This window comes from Polyodon spathula, chromosome 10, assembly GCF_017654505.1.
Source record: "Polyodon spathula isolate WHYD16114869_AA chromosome 10, ASM1765450v1, whole genome shotgun sequence".
Taxonomy (NCBI): domain Eukaryota; kingdom Metazoa; phylum Chordata; class Actinopteri; order Acipenseriformes; family Polyodontidae; genus Polyodon; species Polyodon spathula.
The window spans coordinates 38,875,309-38,899,997 of NC_054543.1; the positions used below are offsets into that span (position 1 = coordinate 38,875,309).

Sequence of the window (24,689 nt, forward strand, 5' to 3'; positions counted from 1 at the left end):
CTGTTCTACAACTTTATCCTGGAGTTGTTTTGAAAGCTCATTGATCTTCATGGTAGTATCTTTGCTTTGAATGCACTACCCAACTGTGGGACTTTACAGAGACAGGTGTATTCAATCTGAAATCATGTGAACCACTTTTATTGCACACAGATGGACTCCATTTAACTTATTGTGCGAGTTCTGAAGGCAATTGGTTGCACCTGAGCTTATTTAGAAGTGTCATAGCAAAGGGGGTGAATACTTATCTAATGAAGACTTTTCAGGTTTTTATTTTTAAATGATTTTTTTTTTCACCCCCCCCCCCCCCCCCCACCCCCACGTTTTCACACATTGAAAGTGTTGAGTAGGTTGTGTAAATCAAAGGGAAAAATCCCATTTAAATGCATCAAGATTTCAGGTTGTAACACAACAAACTGTGAAAACATCCATATATAGGTGATATACTAGATCACATGTAATATATATATATATATATATATATATATATATATATATATATATATATATATATATATATATATATATATATATATATATATATATATATATATATATATATATATAGTTCTAGATGTATAGTAATTGTTTGGATTGATTTTATTGTTGTATTGTTATTTTATGGAGTATGGTTTACTTAGGTCTCTCTTTGTATTTGTGCTTCCACTAGACGTACCCTGTGGGCACAAACTAAACTAAATACCACAGTTTACATCATTAAAATAGACCTCATCATGTTGGACAAGGAGAAGGGCAACACCCCTTTGGTGTTCCGTTTGTGCTGTGCATGCAAACTGTATAAGAATTAAGAAAATAAAATGAAGGACATTTTATTACCAGGATGAGTTTGCTGTTGTGGACAGAGTTTATCGCGCAGGTCTGCTGTTGTGTAAAATGTGTTTAGGTAGGGAGCCACGTGTGTGCTTAGCTACAAGCAGCAAGACTGGGATATGGAATAGTAAAAAATATGGAAGTGTTGTACAGTATAACCCTCTTTCATGATTAGGATTTAGACAAAGGAAGGCAGGTTTAGTACCTTAAGGACTACTGTACATTGATAGAATGGGCAAGGTTAAATCTAAGGTTATGCAGCTGTGCTCCATAACCACCTTTATTTTAGGTTTTACTATGGGGAAAAAAAATAAGTCAATAAAAAGTTAACAAATTGTCCATGGATGAAATGTTCACATTTATTTGTTTCATGTGCATAGAAAATGGCAGTGAACTATCGCATGAGAGATAGGCAATGGAAAAATAAAGATAATAATCTCTTTACGTTTTGTAAATTACACAATTCATTTTAAAAGCAAAACAGTGTAATTTGTATTAGCTTTTGGATATTTGTGTAATGATTCCAGCCCCCCCCCCCCCCCCCCAGTGGTGACAATCCTAATCACGTGGCATTTCTATATTTACAATAAAACGAAGGAAATGTACAATCCTCGATGACACACAAGCCCAATATTAAGTACAGCAATAAAACAAAAACAAAAAAAATTATACAATTTGATTCCTCTGTACAAACAAACATAATTCGATTTTCAGATTTCTTCACAGATATGAAATCATGATTGTTTTGGTCTACGTACCCATTCCACAGTCAGTTGCATCTCCACCTCAAACCTTTCATCACATGACCCACACCTTCAAACTACATGAACTACAAATAAAAAGCTCTAAACATCTAAACAGAGCAAGAAGGCTCGCGCATCAATTTCCAGTGCGGCTTCTTTCCGGATTCCTTCTCTTTGTTAAACACTTTCCTGTATCCTTTCTAAAAATGCTGGCTCACATTCTCATCTTTCCACCAAAAACAACAAACTGATCCACACTCAATTCAATTCAATAAAAAACGGACAAAAGTCAGTTGGCCTTATTAAATATTACACCCAAGAGTCAGGTGATCCAGGATACTGCTCAGCTCTATAGGCTGGCCTCCGGGTAGTGGAATAAAAGTCCACATAGTTGTTTGTTGTAGACTTGAGTCCATGCTGTTGTGCCGTGTAATCTGAAGCAGAGGGATAATGAACCTGGTCTTCAAAGTAAGGGTCCTCATAGCTGTGTGGAGACTGCACATACATTCTGTAGGGGTCATAGTTTCTCCTGCTGGGGTTGTCTTGGCAGTAGTACAGTTGCTGATGCTAGAGATAAAATGTAATTAAAATATGTTAAAACCATATGTTCATAAAGTGCATATACTTGCGCCGCAAAATATATACGTTAATAATATGAATGTATATGTAAAATAAAACAGCAACAAAAAAAACCTTTAAAAGTAATGGTAAAAGCTGCACAATGCACAACATAAATACAAGAAAGAATTTAGGACATAAGAGTCCATCAACTAAAATGCCGCAGGACACTTAATACCATACCAGTTTAATTTATATAGCCCTTCATGAACAAGTACCCCAGGAATTATATTGGTCAATGAAAAGACTTCCATATTTTTTTATTTTATAGGATCTTGGAATTTTTGGCACATTCTTTTTACAATATTCCTTGAATCGTTTTCTCACCTGTGTTCTCTTCGGTTCTTCCCTTCCAGGTGAATAGGAACTTAAAAATGGTGATTGTTTCCCAGACCCTAAAAAAGAATATATGTACCATAAATACATCCAAAAGTACTTCCGGTACTCTGTGCTGTAATTAACCAAGCTTGTAATTAAATCTAGCTTTACATATTCTGCAGTGACCACTGACTTTCCTTTTTAATGTTTAACATTTGAAATCATTAAGCAAGGACAACTAAACCCCAAAAGAGTATGAGCACATTTATATTTGAACAAAACAATAAACCTTCCTGAAAACAGTTCTTTTGGCAGTAGCAAAAAAACATTTTCATGCATGGGAGAAATGACTTTCAATGCAACATGACCATACCTGTATATACACCTTTATGTATGTTGTTGTCTCCTTGGTAGTTATAAAATTGCATAGACGGTTGCGTCCTCTGATAACCAGAGCGCTGCTCTTTGATTCCTAACAAGGCTGGGGATGATGTTGCACTACCAGCTGTGTGAACAAGAAAGGCCAATCAACACACTTAGTTTCAATGTACCAGCTGTAACAGTTTAGGATATCAGTTGAAGTCGACCTTATACAGTAAGTGCTAGTAAGCAGCTGCAGCTATCCGTCACAGAATAGTAGGCTGTTTTTATTTTTGGAATGTGCTTCTGTTAGGAGGTTAGGTTAACCTCCTATTTTACATATTTACTATATAAATGTTAATTAGTAACATCTTTTGTATTTTGCATTTATGTACTAGAACTTGTTGCCTCTTGTTCAAGAAAATGTTTTGACAGCAAAACCTTTAGGCCTTTGTGAGTAGCATGTGGGATCACCTTTAATAGTTACATAATATTATTTTCCTTGGCACTCCTGATGCTAACACAGTCTTTTTCAAATGTTCTGTGTGGGTTTCAACGCTGACCTGACTGGCTCACAGGTGGCATTTGCAGGCTGTTTGTTGGTAAGGTGGGGTGAGATTTGTACCGATCGCGCTCCAAAGTGGACACTGGAGTGATGAAGTGATTCTGATTCCAGCCATCCTGCAGAGCAGAGACAAAAAGCCATATAAGCAGAGCGCAATAACAGACACAGCTTGACATCCTCAAGGTAGAATTGGCTGCAAAGTCATTGCTGTACCTTTTTATAGATGCTGCGGAGGTCTCTGTACTGCCACAGAGTGTTTAACCCTTGAGCTGCTGCTTTTACAACTTTCATTGAATACCTAAGGAAAGAAGTCAGATTACTTGACATCTGAAAAACATGTAGAGACACAAACTATTTGCGAATAACACAACTGAGCCTTCTTTTTTAAATACATGCCTGAATACTTTTTAAAAAGGAAAAATATTTAGCGAGAACAAGGACGTACATCTCCCCTCTTCCCTTTGTAATATTAACCAGCTTTTCAATCCCTCCTGAATCAGCAAGCGCTTTGGCATTCTCCATGTTTTTACTGGTGACCTCATGCAGAGTACAACAGATAGCTGACACAGTGTCATCAGACAGCACTGTTGTGTTTCCTCCAGGGAGACGATTGACCAAGTCTCGCATGGCGTACTTCCCTGGGGAGACGAAAATGTTTTATTTAGAGATTTCACAAACCAGGGTGTAACACCATGTAACCCCACGGTTCAGCACATGACTGCAGTGCAAGTAGTAGCAGACGCTTACAGTGAAGAGAAAATGTAATACAGTATATTGCATATTGAGACTCAAGGATGCTACAAATCATAGATTGTATAAAGGGTTGTATTGCAATTTCACTAATCCCCACTAGCCATGACTTACAGTTTAATGTATACATACCGATAAGTTCTTTGTTTCGTACATCGAGCGCCATGTTTCTTAAGGCAGTTGCAACAGAACAGACGACCCGATCATTGTCCATTCTCAAGAGCTCCACAAGGATGGGAAGACCCTTCTCTTTCCTAACAGCAGCTCGGATATATGCTGCAAACTGGCAAGAAACAGAAGCATTAAAGTACAAGCTCAAGCCTGGTCATGGACCTCAACGTTTGTGTTCAATTAAAAACATACTGCACAATAATAGTATTTACGAGTGATTCACATGTTCCTTGTGGTAAGAAAACGGTTAGTCTTAAAAAGGGGGGTGGGGGTTAAAGGAGAAGCCACTAAAAACACCACCTGCTACCAACCAAGCACAATAATACTAATGCACTGAGCAAGGAGCAAGCTCAACCATGGGTAGTCTCACCACAACTGCTTTTTAGCGCTAAAAGTGTTAAGAAATGTATACATGAGTTAAATGGTCGCCATAAAACTCCTTAATAAATAAGTGTATCCACTCACCACAGCTTAGCCAAATTCACTTTATAAATGTGTCTCTTATCTTACCTTCCAGTTGCCTGCAGAGAGGTTTTGGAGTGAACCCGCTGAGCCTTCTAATGTAGCTGGGTTGGAACTTTCCGCCAGGAGCATGAGATAGGGCTTGACTATGCTTGGATGCCATAACATTTCAGCACCTTTAGGAGGTTTAGAAAATCCAGGAATTGGGCCAACTCCATCCCACTGAGAAAAGATATTGAAACAAAAAAAAAAAAGATATACATTCTACGAAACAATGATACACATCCTACATCATCCATCCATCCGCGCACACAGTGTAGATTGATAGATACTTTTGCGTTTCAGAAAGCTAACCTGGTCATCTTGTGGCGTTTTCTTCTTTTTCTTCTTTTTCTTCCCCCAGCAACTAGAATCTACATCTTTGCTTGGAGACTCATTGCCCAGCAAACCATCCAACTCATTTGGTCCCAAAAGACGGGCTTGAGGGATTTCCAACTCCAGACGGTAGGAGAGGTTTCTTAATGTACAAATGCAGTTTTCCACAATCTACAATAAATAATTAAAAATAATAATTAAAAAAAAAAAATAAAAAAAAAAAAAAAAAAAAAAAAAAAAAAATCAGCACTTTATTCAGAATCGGCATCTTTAAAACCCAATGTTACCATTTAAAAAATAAATGGACAAAGAAGCACAAGTTACACTGTGTACTACAGTTTCTATGATAAATACAAGATTATCATGTCTATTGGAGGACTGGATTGAATAATTGTAAGGATGCAGACCTTGCTGTCATAGTCTGACGAGTTCACACAGGTCTGGATCACATAGAGCAGAGAATCCACCAGCCCCTCACAAATTCTCATCTGTTTCCGGGATTCCTCTCCAGCGGAGCTCAGATTCCTAGATGATCAAAAAGAGGTTATTACTGAAACCCGTCCGATGAACACGGCTGAATCAGAAACTGACAAGGAAATCTGGGATATGAATGTATGCTTTAAAATGTGACTCAAAAAAAAAATCTCTTGATCTGGTTGCCTAATTCAGGAATTCTGTGTCACTGCACCTCTAGATGGCATTACAACAGAAGAAATAGAACTTCAATAGAATGCTTTCCTAGTAAAAATCTGCAACGAGTGATGTTGGTATTAAGGTTACCTCAGACAGCCAGTGGTGTTGCGAAGCACAATTGATGTGTGAAGCTTAAGTTTGTGATCATCATCAAAGGAAGAGCTGCTCCACCCAGAATGTGGGATAACCACAGTGTTAGTGAGAGTACTTAAGGCATCCCGAACGATTGTCATTTTCACTGCATCACATGAAGACAGGTTCCACAGAACTCCTGTAGAAATAAAGAAAAAAAGTTGCTAAGCACTTTGTTTAGCTTTCTTCAATACATTCATCATTGAATATTATTTGATAATATACATTTAAAAGAATGTGGTATTAGCTGGTCGTAAATATGAAGCAAGGATACTATTAGTTAAATCAGTAGTACTTGCATACAGGAACATATTTAGCATTAATGAGAGCATCTGCTCATTTGAGTTCAGTCCTCTAATTACATTATTCATGCTGAAATGCTTAAATACAAAATAGATTTTAAATATGCAACAGGGAACATTTCTAAATCAGAAAAATAAGAAATCAGGTTTAGCAGGCTTAAACATCCATCTTTGATGATTGTCTATACTGGAAATTCTGTCAGTTGGTTCATATCAAATAACCGAGCAGAAATATGTATTGCAAAATAACAGGGCTGAGAATCTAGCCACAGAGTTGGTGTGGGCTTAGCTAATTGAGGAGGAACTGGCCTTCCATGTTTACAAAGTGATGCAACCTTATATACTGGTTAAACCGTAAAAGCAATGGCTACATGAACAAGTAAACTTGCGGCAACAGAATTCGCTGCTTTTGTAATTCTATCCACATCACCGGTTGTGTTGTAAATGCCAGTGCATACAACCATTAACCTGTATGTGTATTCATTGTCAGGAATGGAGTTGTGTAGTATCCATTCTACTCCAGTATGAACAGAGCAGCCTGTAGTTTGCATACATATACTCACTTCTAGTACAGCAGGTGACAGCAATTAAAAAAAAGCACTAAAATCTACACTGTGAATGCTACCTAATTAGACACCATTTGCATATGGCAAGATGTTTCGATACATGATTATCATGTACAATGCAGGAGGTTAAGATCTTAGGTTTGTCAAACCAGTACCCAGGCTCTTGTATGTTTAATGAAAGTGTTTAAAAAGCAGCTGGTTGGTTGGAGGCACATATAGACATTGAAGACTGTTTTTTTGTTGAAACGTGTGTCTTTTTACTACTACTGTACATCTACAAAGTTCCAGCTGCAACTTACAGGTTAAGAGTTCGAAGATGGATTTACAGATGTATATTGTATATATACTCTGCCTTTCTGACCAATCCACTTGTAGCATCTTCACTCCGGTCCATCCTTTACAACTTACTAGGGCACTAATCTAAAACTACTCTAACCTAAAAGCACTGGTGATGAGAACAGCCACTGTTCAAATGTGGATCTGGATGTTCACACAGAGAATGAGGTGGTGAAATGATGAAAAGAAAAATCACTGATCTGGATAAAGGAATCCCTTTTAGACATAACGAAAGCCTTGATGGCTCTGTCATTCAGTTTCTACTGCAATGAAGCACGCAGGATCCTCACCACTGTGGGTCACAAATTCCAGTTAATTCCAGTTTAAAAAGCTCTTCCATCATTGTGTTGGACTAAATCCTGTTTCATAAAGCATGTCTGTATATTTCTGAGGCAACGAAGGAGAACATATTTAAAATTAGCTCTAATAATCTGTCCATTGTTGATATTCTGATTATGGGTGTAACAGCAACTCCCAAGGAGAATCTACAAATCATGTGACAATTGTAGGCTTCTGTCCCATCACTTCCATCTTGAAGCCATTCATTAGATATTAAAGGCATTCAAGAATACCCTTTGATTAAAAAAAAAAAAAAAAAAAAAAAAAAAAAAAAGTGTATGAGGTTCGAAAATAAAATACTCAAAACATAAGAATTTTAATCAAACGTATTTTCCCAGGAAGATTTTGAACCAGCATGTATATATACTGCTTATGCAACATACTTATACATGTGACAGACATTGAGAGGTACTGTACAGTAAAGCATTTGTACATCCCTGGCATCTGCTGGTGTTAAACATTAAGTGAGAGCAAAACAGAACCCTTCCTCTGTCAAATATGCAGGCTCAGAAGAGATAAAGTGCCTCTAGAACATTACCACACTGTAGGAGGCATTGCTTTATCTCTCTAATGGGCTTTGCAGTGGCTTTCAGGGACGAGGGAAACAAAAGATGAAAATGAACAGATCAGCAGCTAGCGTGTCAGTTGTTGCCATGGCTTTTGTTAGAAACAATACAACGAATGGTCTTTTGTTCCAGCTAGGATATTTTACATTTTTAAAAACCTACATGATGTTTACTTTGAACAGAACATAACTCACAGGAGGTGAAGTGGAAAATAGTGTCAAAGGCAAGTTCCTTTAACAGACCATTTGAACTGGGGTCATGTTTTATTCCAAGCTGCACACTGCATATTTGCTTGTGCTCCTGTTCTCCAGCCTGGGGTGGGGTACCTGACTCCTGACTTTTATAGATGCTAGAGTGAGATGGAATGCTGTGGAATTTGCCTTTTCAACATCTCAGTGGCACGTCATCCAGTAGTGAGACTGCACACATACGTTTCATTTTTTGTTTTGTTTTGCAAGACCATGTACTGCATGAGACAAAAAACTACCATTACATCAGTGTATTATATTCGGCTACAATCAAACAAGCATACAGTTGTATTTTTCAGTTTTATAAAGGTAAATTGTCTCAGTTAAATATTCTTGCCTTTATTTTATTATTTTTTTTTTAAAGGGAGTAAAAAAAAACTGCTCATTGCAAGTCCCTGTTTTGCCAAAGGGAGGCCCATTTAAATGACCGCCTTGGTTTAAAAAGAGCAGGCATGCAAGACTAGCCCATCTGGGACTGTTTTTTTCATTTAGATCTGTACATACAGTACTTAAACTGACAACATTTGGTGTCTGCAATTCTAGCTCTTACACTAGAAATGGTGTAGTGACCAACAGAAGTGCTCAATACCACCTAGGAAGAACAGACAGGAAAACTATGCTGAGTAATTAAAATGCAATACCATACTTCAAGACAACATAGCTAGGACATAATGATTAATTATGTATTGACGAATCGTGATCCTCTCTTTACATGGTACATTGCATCGCACAGCAAGCAAGCGACAGACACTCGACATATGGAAAGAGAAAATGAGAGCATGAAAAAATCACAACCCAAGAACAGGAAGAAAATAATCATGGTATGAAAAGAGCAGTCTGTGTGAAGTCTTTGTGCAATTCAGGACTGATTACCCCTTTGGAATAAAACACGAAGGAACAAACGTGCAGGGGTGCTTAACAAACTAAAGAAAACACAACTTAAAACAAAACGTTTGAACTTCTATTCAGTCCAAATACATCATATCTACCTATCATTGGGGAAAAAAAAAAAATTAATCGGATTAAGATAGCAGTGGATACACACATTATCATGTCTCAGATTTACCCACAATATAGATCATGTAAGGGAGTATTCATCAATACGCAAGGAACCACGTCACCCCCTGCTTTCATTCAAACTCAATGGCCTGCAGTAACCCCTTGGTTAAAAGCCAAGGAAGCACAGCACTGTGGCTTCAGCTTTGAAGAACCTAGACAGAGGACTGTCCTTCGGTTAAGCTAACATGGTCACACCTGCCAGTTCATGTATCTGAATAATCCTGTTCTACTCAAGGTCTTAAAAGAGAGATAATGTATTGCTAAGCTCATTATGTCATTGTAGTGTCAGCTGTACTTAATTCTTACTTGCATTCTCAGAATACATGATGTTCTTAATTGATTTACAGACATGATTTAATTAACTAAGTTGTTGTTGTCATCAAAAGGCCACAAGAAATGAATGCTAAATGCTCAATAAGCGACTCAATGTCACAGAGAAGCCTGTGTTGCACCCAACACTCCTGTATGCAATTTCACTTTCAGCACTAAGCTGACATCATTCACAAAAATTAATGCGCTGGAAGCAAACCGCAGCAAGAAACAAAAAGGACTGCCTAAAAAAAATGATTGCTGTCAAGCTGGGTACACTTACTACCAATATGAGAAAGATCTGAGACCGCATACAGCTATTTCACCAGTTCCATTTGTGCTGTTGATTTATTTTATCATTTGTGATAATGAAATAACAAAAAATAAACACTGAACTGAATTGAGAAAAAGATATGGGTTCAATGAACTGCTACAAAATAACAGGTCACAACAAATGGCTACTTACCAGTGACAAGCTCTCTTACTTCTGCATCTACCGTTTTTCTCAACACTCGTAATAAAGCAGGGACTCCGCCAGCGTTCCTCACTGCTACTTTGTTTTCATCCATCGCTTTTCCATAAACAAGATTCCGCAGCGCACCACAAGCATTCTTCTGGACTTCCAAGACTTTATGGTCTAAAAGGTCAACCAAGTGCTTGATCCCTCCATGGCGGCATACCTTAAAGAAATTAATCTTTTAATTTCCTCTACACGGAAAACTCACATTCTGACCTATATATATATGTATATATATATAATATATATATATATATATATATAAGTATATATATATAATATATATATATATATATATATATATATATATATATATATATATATATATATATATATATATACATACATTATATATATACACACACACACACACAAAAATATAAATGCAACAATTTCGAAGATTTTATGTCGAGTACAGTTCATATAAGGAAATCGGTCAATTGCAATAAATTTGGGTATTAAACCCTAAAAGTCTATGGATTTCACAGTATGGCTGGGAGTATATATATATATATATATATATATATATATATATATATATATATATATATAATATATATATACATACATACATACACACACACAATTATACACACAATTATCTTCAAAGTTTAATAAAATAAAAAATAGGTAGGGGGGTGGATCAGAAAACCAGTCAGTATCTGGTGTGACCACCATTTGCCTCATGCAGCGCGACGCATCTCTCTCCTTCGTATAGAGTTGATCAGGCTGTTGATTGTGGCCTGTGGAATGTTGTCCCACTCCTCTTCAATGGCTGTGCAAAGTTGCTGGATGTTGGCAGGAACTGGAACACGCTGTCGTACACGTCGATCCAGAGCATCCCAAACATGCTCAATGGGTGACATGTCTGGTGAGTATGCAGGTCATGGAAGCAATGGGACATTTTCAGCATCCAGGAATTGTGTACAGATCCTTGCGACATGGGGCCGTGCATTATCATGCTGAAACATGAGGTGATGGCGGCGGATGAATGGCACGACAATGGGCCTTAGGATCTCGTCACGGCATCTCTCTGCACTTAAATTGCCATCAATAAAATGCAATTGTTTTCATTGTGCCTGCCCATACCATAACCCTACTGCCACCATGGGGGACTCTGTTCACAACGCTGACATCAGCAACGTTGACACGACGCCATACATGCGGTCTGCCACCTGCCCAGTACAGTTGAAACCGGGATTCATCTGTGAAGAGCACACTTCTCCAGCGTGCCAGTGGTCATTGAAGGTGAGCATTTGCCCACTGAAGTCAGTTACAACGCTGAACTGCAGTCAGGTCAAGACCCTGGTGAGGACGACGAGCACACAGATGAGCTTCCCCGAGACGGTTTCTGAGTTTGTGCAGAAATTCTTCGGTTGTGCAAACCAACAGTTTCAGCAGCTGTCCGACTAGCTGGTCTCAGACGATCCCGCAGGTGAAGAAGCCGGATGTGGAGGTCCTGGGCTGGCGTGGTTACACGTGGTCTGCAGTTGTGAGGCTGGTTGGACATACCGCTAAATTCTGTAAAATGACGCTGGAGGCAGCTTATGGTAGAGAAATGAACATTCAATTCTCTGGCAACAACTCTGGTGGACATTCCTGCAGTCAGCATGCCAATTGCACACTCCCTCAAAACTTGAGACATCTGTGGCATTGTGTTGTGCGACAAAACTGCACATTTTAGAGTGGGCTTTTACTGTCCCCAGCACAAGGTGCACCTGTGTAATGATCATGCTGTATAATCAGCTTCTTGATATGCCACACCTGTCAGGTGGATGGATTATCTTGGCAAAGGAGAAATGCTCACTAAACAAATGTGCACAAAATTTGAGAGAAACAAGCTTTTTGTGCGTATGGAAAATTTCTGGGATCATTTCAGCTCATGAAACATGGGACCAACACTTTACATGTTGCATTTATATTTTAGTTCAGTGTGTACACACACACTTGAAAAAGTATTCAGACCCCATCTCTTTTTTCACATTTAAGAGTCTCACAGCCTGGGATTTTGATACATTAGATTGGAAATTTTCAGATAAGTCTCTATTAACTTTGCACACTGATGGAGCAATATTTGCCCATTCCTCCTTGCAAAATTGCTCAAGCTGTGTCAAGTTAGTTGGGAATGGTGATGGACAGCAATTTTGAGGTCTTGCCACAAATTTTCGATGGGATTAAGGTCATGACTCTGACTGGGCCACTCAAGGACATCTATTTTCTTCATTTTAAGCCACTCCAGTGTTGCTCTGGCAGTGTGCTTTGGTTCATTGTCCTACTGAAAGACAAACTTCTTCCGCAGTTTGAGTTTTTTGGCAGAGGGGCCCAGGCTTTTATCCTGGATTTCTCTGTATTGTGTGCCCTTCATCCTCCCATCAATCCTGACAATATTGCCAGACCCTGCTGCTGAAAAGCATCCCCATAACATGATGCTACCATCTCCATACTTTACGGTGGGGATGGTGTTACCTGGCTGGTGTGCAGTGTTTGATTTGTGCCACACATACTGCTTAGCGTTCAGGCCAAAAAGTTCCACTTTAGTCTCATCAGACCACAAGATGTTCTGTCACATAACTGCAGTAACTTCTAGGTGACATTTTGCAAACTCAGGAAAGGATATGGGTTTTTTCAGACAGGGCTTCTTCCTTCTCACTCTCCCCTAAAGGCCCTTTTTGTGGAATGCCTTGGAGATTGTTGATACATGAACATAATCGTCCATCACAGCCACTAACTTCTGTAACTCATTCAGAGTCACAGTTGGCCTCACTGTACCTTCCCTAAGAAGTGGCCTTCTTGTCCGGCTACAGGGGCAGCCTGATCTAGGCAGTGTGGTGGTCGTTTCGTATTTTTCCCACTTCTGTATGATGGACTGCACTGAGCTCCGAGGGATGTTCAATGTCTTTGAAATGGTTTTGTACCCTTCCCCAGATTTGTGCTTCTGTATAATCACATCCCTGACTTGCTTAGAATGCTCTTTCGTCTTCATTTTGATTATTTCTTTTGAAAGTCTCTACCATACTGTGAGACCATACAGAGAGCGGTATTTATCCTCACAGATTCATTTAAAGCAGGTGATCCACTAATTTCTTACACAGGTGGAGTCCATCAACAAATGGTGTGACTTGTTGAGGTAATATATTGCACTTGAGCAAATTTAGGCTTGCAAATACAAAGGGTATGAATACTTTTTTAAATCTGATAATTTCCATTTTTCATTTTTAGTAAACTGTTGAAAGCTTTTGGAATTTTTCTTTTGATTTGACATGGTGCTCAAGGCTTTGTATATCAGTGGGATATTTCAAATTCTGAATCTGAGACTCTTAATGTGAAAAAAGGGATGGGGGCTGAACACTTTTTCAAGGCACTGTGTGTATGTATGTATGTATGTATGTGTGTGTGTGTGTGTGTGTATGTATGTATGTATGTATGTATGTATGTATGTGTGTATGTATGTATGTATGTGTATATATATATATATATATATATATATATATATATATATATATATATATATATATATATATATATATATATATAGACACACACACAGTGCCTTGAAAAAGTATTCAGACCCCTGTCCAATTCTTTCATATTTCTGAATTACAAATGGTACATTGAAATTTAATTCTGTTTGATATTTTATTTTTAAACACTGAAACTCAGAATCAATTATTGTAAGGTGACATTGGTTTTATGTTGGGAAATATTTAAGAAAAATAAGAAACTAAAATATCTTGCTTGCGTAAGTATTCAACCCCTGTGCTGTGGAAGCTCCCACTTTGCACCGATCAAAGAAATTGCCCTAACGAGGACACAATTACCTTACTATTGGCCTCCACCTGTGAACCATTAAAGTTGCTGTCACATTTTCTGGATAAAAACCCCACTGTTGAAGGATCATTGGTAAGGCTGTGAATCTGAAGGAAAATGAACACCAAAGAGCATTCTACAGAAGTTAGAGATAAAGTAATACAAATGCATAGATTAGGGAAAGGGTACAAAATAATATCCAAGTGTTTGGATATTCCAGTGAGCACAGTTGGATCAATAATCAGGAAGTGGAAGCTGCATCACACCACCCAGGCACTGCCAAGAAAAGGCCGTCCCTCAAAACTCAGCGCTCAAACAAGGTGGCTTGTGAGAGAAGCCACCGAGAGGCCAACAATCACTTTGAAGGAGCTACAGAGTTCAGTGGCTGGGAGTGGAGTAATGGTGCACCAGTCAACCATATCAAGAGCTCTGCATAACACTGGCCTGTATGGGAGGGTGGCAAGAAAGAAGACGTTACTCAAAAAGTACCATCTGAAAGCACGTCTGGAGTTTGCCAGAAAGCATGAGAGTGACCCAGCTGCGATGTGCGAAAAGGTTTTGTGGTCAGATGAAACCAAGATAGAGTTTTTTGGCCAAAACTCAAAGTGCTATGTGTGGTGCAAACCAAACACTGCCCATGCCTCAAGACACACCATCCCTACAGTGAAGCATGGTGGTGGCAGCATCATGCTGTGGGGATGCCACAGCATGATGCATTAGCAGGGACTGGGCATCTTGTTACAATTGAAGGAAGAATGGATGGAGCAAAATACAGGAAAATACTGCAAGAGAATCTGCTTCAGTCCGCTAAAAAACTGAAACTTGGGGGGAAATTCACCTTTCAGCAGGACAATGATCCCAATTACAAGGCAAAGCAACATTGGATTGGCTCAAGAACAAAAAGGTGAATGTCCTACACTGGCCCAGTCAAAGTCCTGATCTCAATCCCATTGAGAATCTGTGGCACAATTTGAAAATTGAGGTCCACAAGCGTCGTCCAACCAACCTGAACAACCTGGAGCAAATCTGCCAAGAAGAATGGACCAAAAATCACTCCGACACTGTGTGCAAAGCTGGTACATACTTACCCCAAAAGACTTAAAGCTGTTATTGCAGCGAAAGGTGGCTCTACCAAATATTAATGTGTGGGGGTTGAATACTTATGCAAGCAAGATATTTCAGTTTTTTATTTTTCTTAAATATTTCACAACATAAAACCAATGTCACCTTACAATAATTGATTTTGAGTTTCAGTGTTTAAAAATAAAATATCGAACAGAACGAAATTTCAATGTACCATTTGTAATTCAGTAATATGAGAGAATTGGTCAGGGGTTTGAATACTTTTGCAAGGCACTGTGATATGTATATATATATATATATATATATATATATATATATATATATATATATATATATATATATATATATATATATATATATATATATACACACACACACACACACACACACACACTTCTGAATTCTGAGGCTGTCGGCATAGAACTCCAAGGGTACATTTCCACACCCTGCTGAGCCATTCAGGGCGAATCAATCAAAACAAGTGGAAAACTGGAAAAGGTCCTATTATTAAAAAAAAAAAAAAAAAAAAATTGTACTGATGAACCCACAGCCTTGGTTTACTGTACTAGTTGTTCAGTATCATGCTTGGTACCTCGATTTTCACTTTATTATCTCCAAAGCACAGGTGCTGAAGGTAAGCCGCTGCATTAGCTTGAACAGAAGGGAATTGATGCTGCAGCATATGAATCACCTCTGGCAATTCTGGGTCACGCCATGCAAACTCCCTATTTCAAAAGAGACAGAGAAAACAGCAGTATGAAAACACGGAGCCCTGGAAAACCTCAACGCAGAGCAATTGATTTAGATAATAAGACGCCCCCCCCCCCCCCCCCCCCCAGCAGAAACCGTTTGACAATGTGTGAATACTGTAAAAAAAATCACACATTAAATGTATGTATGTATATTAAATTGCATGCAAAATTCGATCTTTTGACTCTTGAGTATAATGCATATTACGTAAACAAAAGTTGTTGTATTAAAATCCACTGCCATTGTGCCAAATCATATGTAGCAACTGCCGTGTATGGAGCAGGGTATATTATCCAAAGCACTGGGGCGGTACCTACAGCGGTTGTATTTTTTCAGTAAAATATGTATTGAATACCTAGTGTACAAGACAGTGTATGAGAAGTGTGATGGTAGAATATGTTTGAAACATACATAATACACACCAACACAAATAATTTTAATTTTGAAAACTGAGCACCGCCCGCCCCTCCCCCTCCAGCTTGTTATCCAGAGACAAACCTTTAATTTCTTTATCTGTCACCTCGACAGCAGTGTTATATGAAAGTATAATTAAACTAAGGATGTTGTACAGTGCATTACAGCACCTACCAGTGTAATTGATAGCATGGTTATCATTGTGCATTTACTTAAGAACTTCCTGCAAGAAATGTCTTAATTCTTGCAATATTCTAAAGTTGAAGACAAACTTGACCCAAACACCATTTCAAACAAACAAAAAAGAAACATCCTGGGACATTTTGTCTACTGCATCACTTGGTATATAGCCATTTTTTTGTTTCTATATAATAATAATAAATAATAATAATAAATAATAATAATAATAATTTTTGACATAGCACAATTCATGCGACACATCTCAAAGCGCTTTGCAGTCCAAGAATAATACATAATCATTAAAAAACTCATTAAAAGCCAGTTCCTTACACAGGCTGAAATGCCAATTAAAAAAATATATATATGGTTTAGGTGTTTTAAAAATATCCCACATTCTTTAAATCCTTAATCATCTGTGGAAGAGCATTCCATAACTTAGGTGCTTAGCAACAGAAAGCCCTATGTCTCACAGACTGGAGCCTGGTTTTCTATCTCCCATAGACCACAGCCTGGTTTTTCGGACTCTTAAGAGCCCAGAATCAGCAGATTGCAGGTTTCTCGCAGGAGTATATTCAATTAACACTGGTAATTTGGTGTCAAACCATTCAAGGCCTTATATGTTAATATTTTAAAATCAATCCTGAACTGCAGGGATGCCAACACAGGTGTTATGTTCAAATAATTTTGATCTAGTTAAGACTTGAGCAGCAGAGTTGTGTACTGTAGCCTATTAACACAGCTGTAAGTCAAACTGAAGTCTGCTTTAATTGAAATCAGCCCAAGGGCCTCACAATTGGTAATACCGAAAGTATTGTTTCTTGGGTTACCAGAGGAATGCTGCGATGAAAAGTTTGTGTCATACGCAAAAAACCCTCATTAACATATAATTGACGTACCCCCCCCCCCCCCAACTCAACACAACCGTCATGACAGTAAAAATAGACATAATGAAGCGTTCTTAGCTTTGTGTAAGTTAATGATCAGCAGATGTGTCAGCTGCACGAAGAGCACAGCGTGTGGCTTTCACCAACTGTACTGTGTAGAATAAATGATTTTTTTTTCTAAATAAATATCAGGACTTTTTTGCTAGGCAAATCGGGTTGGGTCGAGTCTGTCTGTCTGTCTGAAAATTCAGCCAGGTTAAAGATAAGGGTACTGCATAAAAGTAGTAAAATATTTCTAAAATCACTCATGTACTACAGAATAGTAGTACCCTAAAGCTTTGTTAATAAACAGGTTTACCTGGGGTCCTTCTGAATGCTGTCGATGGAAGGGGATCTTGTTGTGACATCATCAACTGGTGCCGCATGCCTGGAATAGTTCGATTCAGAAGGTCTATACAGCGTTGATCGATAGGGTTCAGCGTAGGTGGCTGTGGGGTTCAGGGCATAGTTACTTCTTTGGTACGTTACAGCACTGCGCTGACTGGAAGTCCTCTGCAGATTCCCAACACCTAGCAAAAACGAGGTTAAAAATAATACCAAACCTACTGCAACAATATCTCTATATCTCTCTACAAAATATATCTAGAGAACCATTTCCCCAACTGCATCAATTATCCATCCTCATGTCACACTTACATTTTTGCATTCATTACAAATTCTTAATCTATACAATTCTGTACATACTTTTAATATAATGGTTATCAACTTTACTATATTGACAGCTCCAGTGTTGAATTACAGTCATGACACACACGTTATAAATACAAAAGATGCTAAAGGATCAGATTGCATTTCTTTCTAGTGAAGTAGGCTATGCATCTTAGAGACAAGGAAACTAAACACAGCAACCTTTCAACATACTGCAGAGTAAACACATTATAGGCATTTATCTAAAAGGACTGCTCTGTGCGGCAATACAGTTTATAACTAGACCTATCAGACTGAAAGGACCTGGACTCTGTAGCATAAACTGAATTGAGTGCTTGCTGGAGGGAGGCACAGTGCAACATGGACTGAATTTTAAAATGTTAAATAGTTTCCAAACTGCGGTCCCCAAGTCCTTTGGCTTCTGCTGCTCTTACCTACTCCAGTCATTACTTTGGAACTTGTTTGGTTTTGTAGTTCAATAACTGCTTGGCATCTTTGCCTTTCATGTTCAGTGAAGACTGAAGGTGGAATACCAAGGCATCTGTCCACCAGCTCTCACACATCAGATCACATCATTCAAATGGAAAGGTCCTTACCTGAACCAGCCCGGAAGACTGCCGTTTGGGTCCCATGGTGAAGCTCCACTGCTCCGTGGTTTGGACTGCGGTACAGGGGGCTTTGAAATGTCCTGCCTTCGTAGATGGGGGTTATATGCAAGTCTGGAGACATGGCTGACCGGAGATCTTGCCCCAGTTGACTGTGCTGACTGGCATATGAGCTTCTCAAACCTAAAAAAGAACGTAAGGCCGTTTGTTAAATTCTTAACTCCAAAGAAGGACCTTTCCAATAAAAAAGCTGTAAAAAAATCCAGTTTACTGCTGAGCCACACTCCAATAACTAAACAGAAATAAGCAAATAAACAAACTTCACATTGTGAAGTTAAGAACATGCTTGGAACCTGCCTAATGACACAGAAAGAACTTTAGAATGGCTGTAAACCGATGCATGCTGCGATTTCTGTCTCATGTTACACGCTGGTTGCTCAGTGCTTTTTGTAGTTTGCCTCCAAGTGTGTAATGGCCACACCTTGGAACATTGTGGCTAGGCTTGTAGTTGCATGTCTCACACTTACACAGGTTACAGTGGTTTACTAATGGGGCAAGTATGTGTGTCTGGGGGCTGGGGGCTGGGGGGGGCGGTGATCTGAGCAGGTTTGAACAGATAATGCCAGAGACTATCCAGCAACCAAACACCCCAACATGCAATTACAGGAAGTGCAGGCTTATTTTTATTCAAATCATTTACATGGGTAGATTTCATTTTGCTAACAGAGAACATATTCCGTAAAAAATGTGATTATAAATCCATTCAACCTCATACTCATACTGAATGATCAATGTACCAATACCAGTCATGCATTTTTAGATGGAATTACAAGTAATTAGGTGTTGGTGGCATACTTACCCAAATTAACTCTTACTATTTATCATTCAGCAGTGACACTTTTTGCCATCAAAATACACTACTGAAAAGCAAGAGACATTTGTGCATTTCAGGGGGGGAGATTATATAAAATGGGTTTTCAGATGAACTAAACTGCATTGAAATGGTCAGTAAAAACATTAATTCTCTAACGGTCAATGACGCTGAATATAAAATTAAAAGAAGAACGACAGCCACCTATTTAAAATTAGCATGTGATATGCAACACTAGTTATTTCTGAACCGTACAGAAATGCAGTAAAGTAGGCCAGGCAATTCCTAAAAAGGAAATTAAACACAGTGGAAGGAGATCTGAACGAAAGTATTAAAATGAGGCAGACTGCTGTTTTACGGAGACTTTCTTTTTTGGGATTATAAACCATGAACCGTGTTTTGTTTGGAGACGGCAAGCTGTTAACCTCGCAATTTTTAATGCCTATAAAAAGACACAATGTGCAAACACATTGGACGGGAAATGCTTCTTCTGGTAACTGAGGAAGCTATGTCGGACGTCAAAGATGAAATAACTTAGACCTGTACTACAACGATAGACACTAAATACAATATCGTCACATCCTAGACACATCCTACACACATGTAGAAATGCAAGAGCGACATACTTAAGTACAGACATGTTCCTCCACTATGATACTCACAATAACCAGCATAACTGAGTCATTACAATTGTATAAGCTGTTCTCTCATACATATTTACACGCAGACAGAAACATCCCCAGAAAACAATCCTCAGTAACTTGCACTGGGTGTTCCAACCCTTTTCATATTGTTCTTGATACTCAAATGCAGAAAATTATTTTTATGTGAGGATGGAAGAAAAGGAATATTCCTGACCCTTTAATAAATTGATTTCCCACCAAGACAGCAATTATATCAACTCTAAAGCATTCTGCAAGATCATTGCTTTATAAAACCACATATCTTCGGAACCCAATCGTATTTTCTTTTTATTTGGAAAAACTTTTGCCTGAGACAGGTTTTGATCCTGATAAACAGTATGGCTTTCTTGTACATTACAGTTTGTATGTTTATAAATATTGTGTACTTTCAAATAATCTTGGCATTCTCTAGTGGGCAATGGCGACATTCTGGATATTAATACACACTCAAAATGCATACAAAATATAGATGCCAGAACAAACAACAAATCAAAATTTGCTTTGGGTAGACTTCCAGGACTTTATTACCCAATTAGGAAAATCAATATCTATCAGAATGCTTTTGAAAAAGGGCTAAGGGTCTAACAGGGCAGTATTATAAAGACAAATAGCAACCAGCAAATAACCTATTGACAAATACATCCCACTTTGTGTAAATGTAGCTTTCACAATGAAGTAAAAGGTAACTGAAGTTATGATTACTTAACCCTTTGCAGTCCATTTATTCAGCGCTTGACAGGCACTTCAGGTCCAATTTATTTTCACACGCGCTGTTTATTTTACATGCGCTGTTTAAATTTTTATTTTTCCCCCCGTCAGAGTAAAACAAGTTTAAAAAGGAACTGAATTGCAAAAAGACACTCAGTACTGCATCTCCAGCCAAGCCCCACCCCTTGTTCGCTGCATTTTCAACAATCCTCTTTATAGACGTGCACACTGATAAATCCTCTCCTGATCACTCGTTTTATCACCAAACTCCTCAATAATGCACCCAAGTCATTATTTTATTGCTACAAAATCTCAAAAAGCTTTGCAAATGTCTGTGATATAGTCTGAGCGCTGAATGAAGAAGCAGATATCTCCTTTGTTTATGTCCGTGTTATCTATGCTGTGCATGGGGCTATCATATACGGCCTTTTTTTTCGGCTTCATTCGGCTCCTATTGGTCTCATTCGGCCATCGAAAGGTTTTCTCGGCTTTTTCCAAAGAAAAAGCTACTAGAGACCTGTGCTTTACGTTTTTTTTGATGTCTGACATCGGACTGGAAAGGGAAAATTGTAAATGTCGGACTTGGTCAGCAAAGGGTTAACCATCACAAAACAGAAACTGTCACCGCCATCAGGACCATAAACAACCTGAAAGACAGTCCTCATTGTCATGGAATGCCTCTTTTTTCACTTCCTGAATCTGCATTCATTTTTATAATGGAATTTTAATCAATTTCAGGAGAGAGAAAGAGGAGATAGATGAGACAGATATAGAGGACTGAGACAGAGATAGGGTTAGGGTTAGAGATAGAGATATGGATAGAGGACATAGATAGAGATGGAGATAGGGATAGCAGAGACAGATGGCGATAGAGGTAGAGGGTACAGAGATAAAGGATATTGAGATGGAGACAGGGATAGAGCTGGAGGAGACAGAGGCAGAGGACAGATAGAGAGGAGAGAGATGCAGATAGGGACAGAGCTGGAGGAGATAGAGAGGACAGATACAGAAGATAGATATGAGAGAGATGGAGATAGGGATAGAGCTGGAGGAGACAGATAGAGGAGAGAGATGGAGATAGGGATAGAGCTGGAGGAGATGGAGAAGATAGATGTAGTTGTTATAGAGATAGAGAGGACAGAGCTGGAGAAGATAGAGTAGTGGATATAAAGACAGATAGTGAGGAGAGAGATGGAGATAGAGAAGATAGACACACAGGAGATAGAGATCTATCTATCCAGAGAGAGATAGAGATATCTATATATGAAGTACAGTGCTTCTGGTACTCAATTGTTTGTCATTTCTTTTTAGATGAGTGCATTTCCAAAATTCATCAGATACTTTACTATCCGTATCAAGTAAAAAAAACAAAAATAAGCACCTCAAGGTGATACACTAAAACACTTTTTTCCCCTGAATGATCGTGTAGTTTGGCGTATACCCTTCCACAATATAGTAATTCAGTTATTTCCCTTGATCTGGGAATAAAAAATCATACAACCAAGGAATAACATTATTTTATGTTTTGATTTTGGTTTAAGGCTCTTTTGCTGCTCTTTATTATTTGGTTTATTTATACTTCGAAGAGACACACTGCTTAATGTTTTTTTGACTGAATGCATTTGACAGTACCACATCCTACTTATCATTTTTTCCTTAAGCCAGACTGTGTGACAACCATAAAAATTGAGAAAATAAAATAAAAGCATGACGGCTTTGCAGTACACGAGATTAAATGTGACATTTTAGTTTGCTACATCCTGCCCTCAACAGGGTTACATCATTTATAGAAAATGAAAATATAAACAGACACTTGAACAGATGACAGTGTTAAGAGTACAGCAGGGTTAGAAAATGCTTTGACGTCTATTCAGTTGTGTTACCAACCTGTAAGGCTGTCCGGGCGAGGCGGGATCATCCTCTCGTAGACTTTATATGACTGCTGTCCATACTGATCTGTCTCGTGATGGAGTGTTCTTTGCAAAGTCGATCCGTAATGCTGAGGGACTGCAGTCATGCCGGAACGAAGGGGGGATGAAGAGCCAGTCTGCTGGTTGTGTGACGGGGACCCCACTCTTGTTTGAGAGTCTAGCAGAGTAAGAGGAGAGCCCATGCGGCCAGAGTTCCCCAGCACTTGGTACGGAGAAGTGTCTCTGCTAGGGTTCACAGACTGTCTGGATGTAAGGGAGCTTAGCCGCCTTATAGCTGCGGGGGAATTAGACTTCTGGGCCCTGAAAGGGGAGCCTTGTCGTTGTGAAGATGGTAGTGCTGTGGTTGAGTACATGTTTGTGAGCGGCTTGGGCTCAGTAATTGCTGGAGAGCCATATCCACTACCCAGGGAAGTCCTTAAGGAACCTCGCGAAGGTGAAACGCTGCTGCTGTAGGCCGGAGACTGTGTTCTAGAAGGAACAGAGCTCACTCTTCTTATCACCCGGACAGCTGTTCCTGGAATGTTTATGGGTGCCTAAAGTTTAAAGCAGCAACAAAAAAATTATAAAAAGTAAAACTTTTCCTATAAAATAGCCTCCACTAAAACTAAACAATTCTGTGTAAGTAACAGATGTGTAATATGGTGTAGTTAAACAAAATTATTATAGCCTTAACACAACATGTCTTACTGGAAGTAAAACTCTTTACTAATCCCACAGTACCTGGACTAGAGTTTGTCCTTCTGCTCTGGTATTTCTCATAAGACTGGCGTTATTTGTGTTTCCAGGGAATGAATGCTGAGGTCTAAACTCAGGCTTGACCAGATTCTGGCTGCTGTAGTAACTGCTTGTTTCTTGGTAACCACTATCAGAGTATGAATTCATTTGTGTTGAGCTGCGGGAATTCCCAAAAGACCCTGGAGAACAGGAGATAGAAACTAAATGTTAGTTAACTGCTTAGCAATTTACTGTAGTAGAACTACTTCCAGTAATGAAACAAACAAATAAAAAGCCTAAATGTATTTAACAGACCCTCACTTTCATGGAGAGAGGTCTGTTCAGGGGAGTACTGCTGGACTTGCTCCTGTTCAGCTCGGACACGATAGGTGGTGGATTGAGTAATGTCAGTCGCTCTAGGTTTTATCACTCCTGCAGTTGGGGCATCTGACAGTGAGAGAATAGGTTTGTTAAACCTTCAAGGAAAGAGGTATCTTGTGTCTCAAGATAGACAATAATTATGACGATCATCAAGTAGAACAATGCAAGGATCCGTGGTGCATGTGTACTTGAAAAAAAAAAAAAACGACTCAAACAAGCTATGGAATGATCTTTGTTTGTCATAACAGAACAACCTAGACAAAAAGAGAACGAGAAACCCTAAACAAAAGTGTATTATGACTTCAAAGCATGCAAAGAACTACAGGAAGGCTGGGAAAAGGATGAAGAGGCAGAAATGTGCATGAATAGGGCTTGGCGTCAAAGTCACACTTGGCAGGAAGCTGGACAGGCTTTTGTCCAGATGAAGACAGAAACAGACGAGGAGCACTGAAACCTCAACTCTGCTTTACTGATCAAGAATACAATTAAAGAACCACATAATTTCTGGATATTTATATAAAACTGCTGACTTTTTTCTTTCTGGGCACAGAATCAAAGGTTTCCATGCAAGTTTGGAGGGGTGTGATTTAACCAATTAAAAGGCCTATAGCAGAGATCTTGGGACTATACACCCTGGAGGTGTAAATGGAGTAAACACATATGGCTGTAAAAAGACACTGCAAAGATAACTTGGTAGGTCAAAAGCTCAATCA

The 24,689-nt window shown here is 38.8% G+C and overlaps 1 protein-coding gene across 8 annotated transcripts in view; it reads right to left on the reverse strand.

Moving 5' to 3' along the window:
• Positions 1-1,176: 1,176 nt before the first annotated feature.
• The window catches only part of LOC121322284 (plakophilin-4-like), a 55,844-nt gene continuing 32,331 nt past the window's right edge, over positions 1,177-24,689 (reverse strand). For 4 of the 8 annotated variants that reach the window (XM_041262041.1, XM_041262039.1, XM_041262037.1 and 1 more), the window contains 18 exons: positions 23,911-24,042; positions 23,602-23,795; positions 22,838-23,414; positions 18,680-18,871; positions 17,734-17,944; positions 15,740-15,872; positions 10,207-10,420; positions 5,971-6,154; positions 5,598-5,715; positions 5,170-5,361; positions 4,864-5,037; positions 4,315-4,465; positions 3,878-4,070; positions 3,646-3,730; positions 3,431-3,548; positions 2,881-3,012; positions 2,517-2,584; positions 1,177-2,138 (listed from right to left, as the gene is read on the reverse strand). In XM_041262041.1, the coding sequence (XP_041117975.1) occupies positions 1,881-2,138; positions 2,517-2,584; positions 2,881-3,012; positions 3,431-3,548; positions 3,646-3,730; positions 3,878-4,070; positions 4,315-4,465; positions 4,864-5,037; positions 5,170-5,361; positions 5,598-5,715; positions 5,971-6,154; positions 10,207-10,420; positions 15,740-15,872; positions 17,734-17,944; positions 18,680-18,871; positions 22,838-23,414; positions 23,602-23,795; positions 23,911-24,042 (3,326 nt within the window). In that variant the 3' untranslated portion in view covers positions 1,177-1,880. Of the gene's footprint in view, positions 2,139-2,516; positions 2,585-2,880; positions 3,013-3,430; positions 3,549-3,645; positions 3,731-3,828; positions 4,071-4,314; positions 4,466-4,863; positions 5,038-5,169; positions 5,362-5,597; positions 5,716-5,970; positions 6,155-10,206; positions 10,421-15,739; positions 15,873-17,733; positions 17,945-18,679; positions 18,872-22,837; positions 23,415-23,601; positions 23,796-23,910; positions 24,043-24,689 lie in introns of those variants that run through there. The other 4 variants (XM_041262038.1, XM_041262044.1, XM_041262042.1 and 1 more) reach the window with 3 other exon arrangements.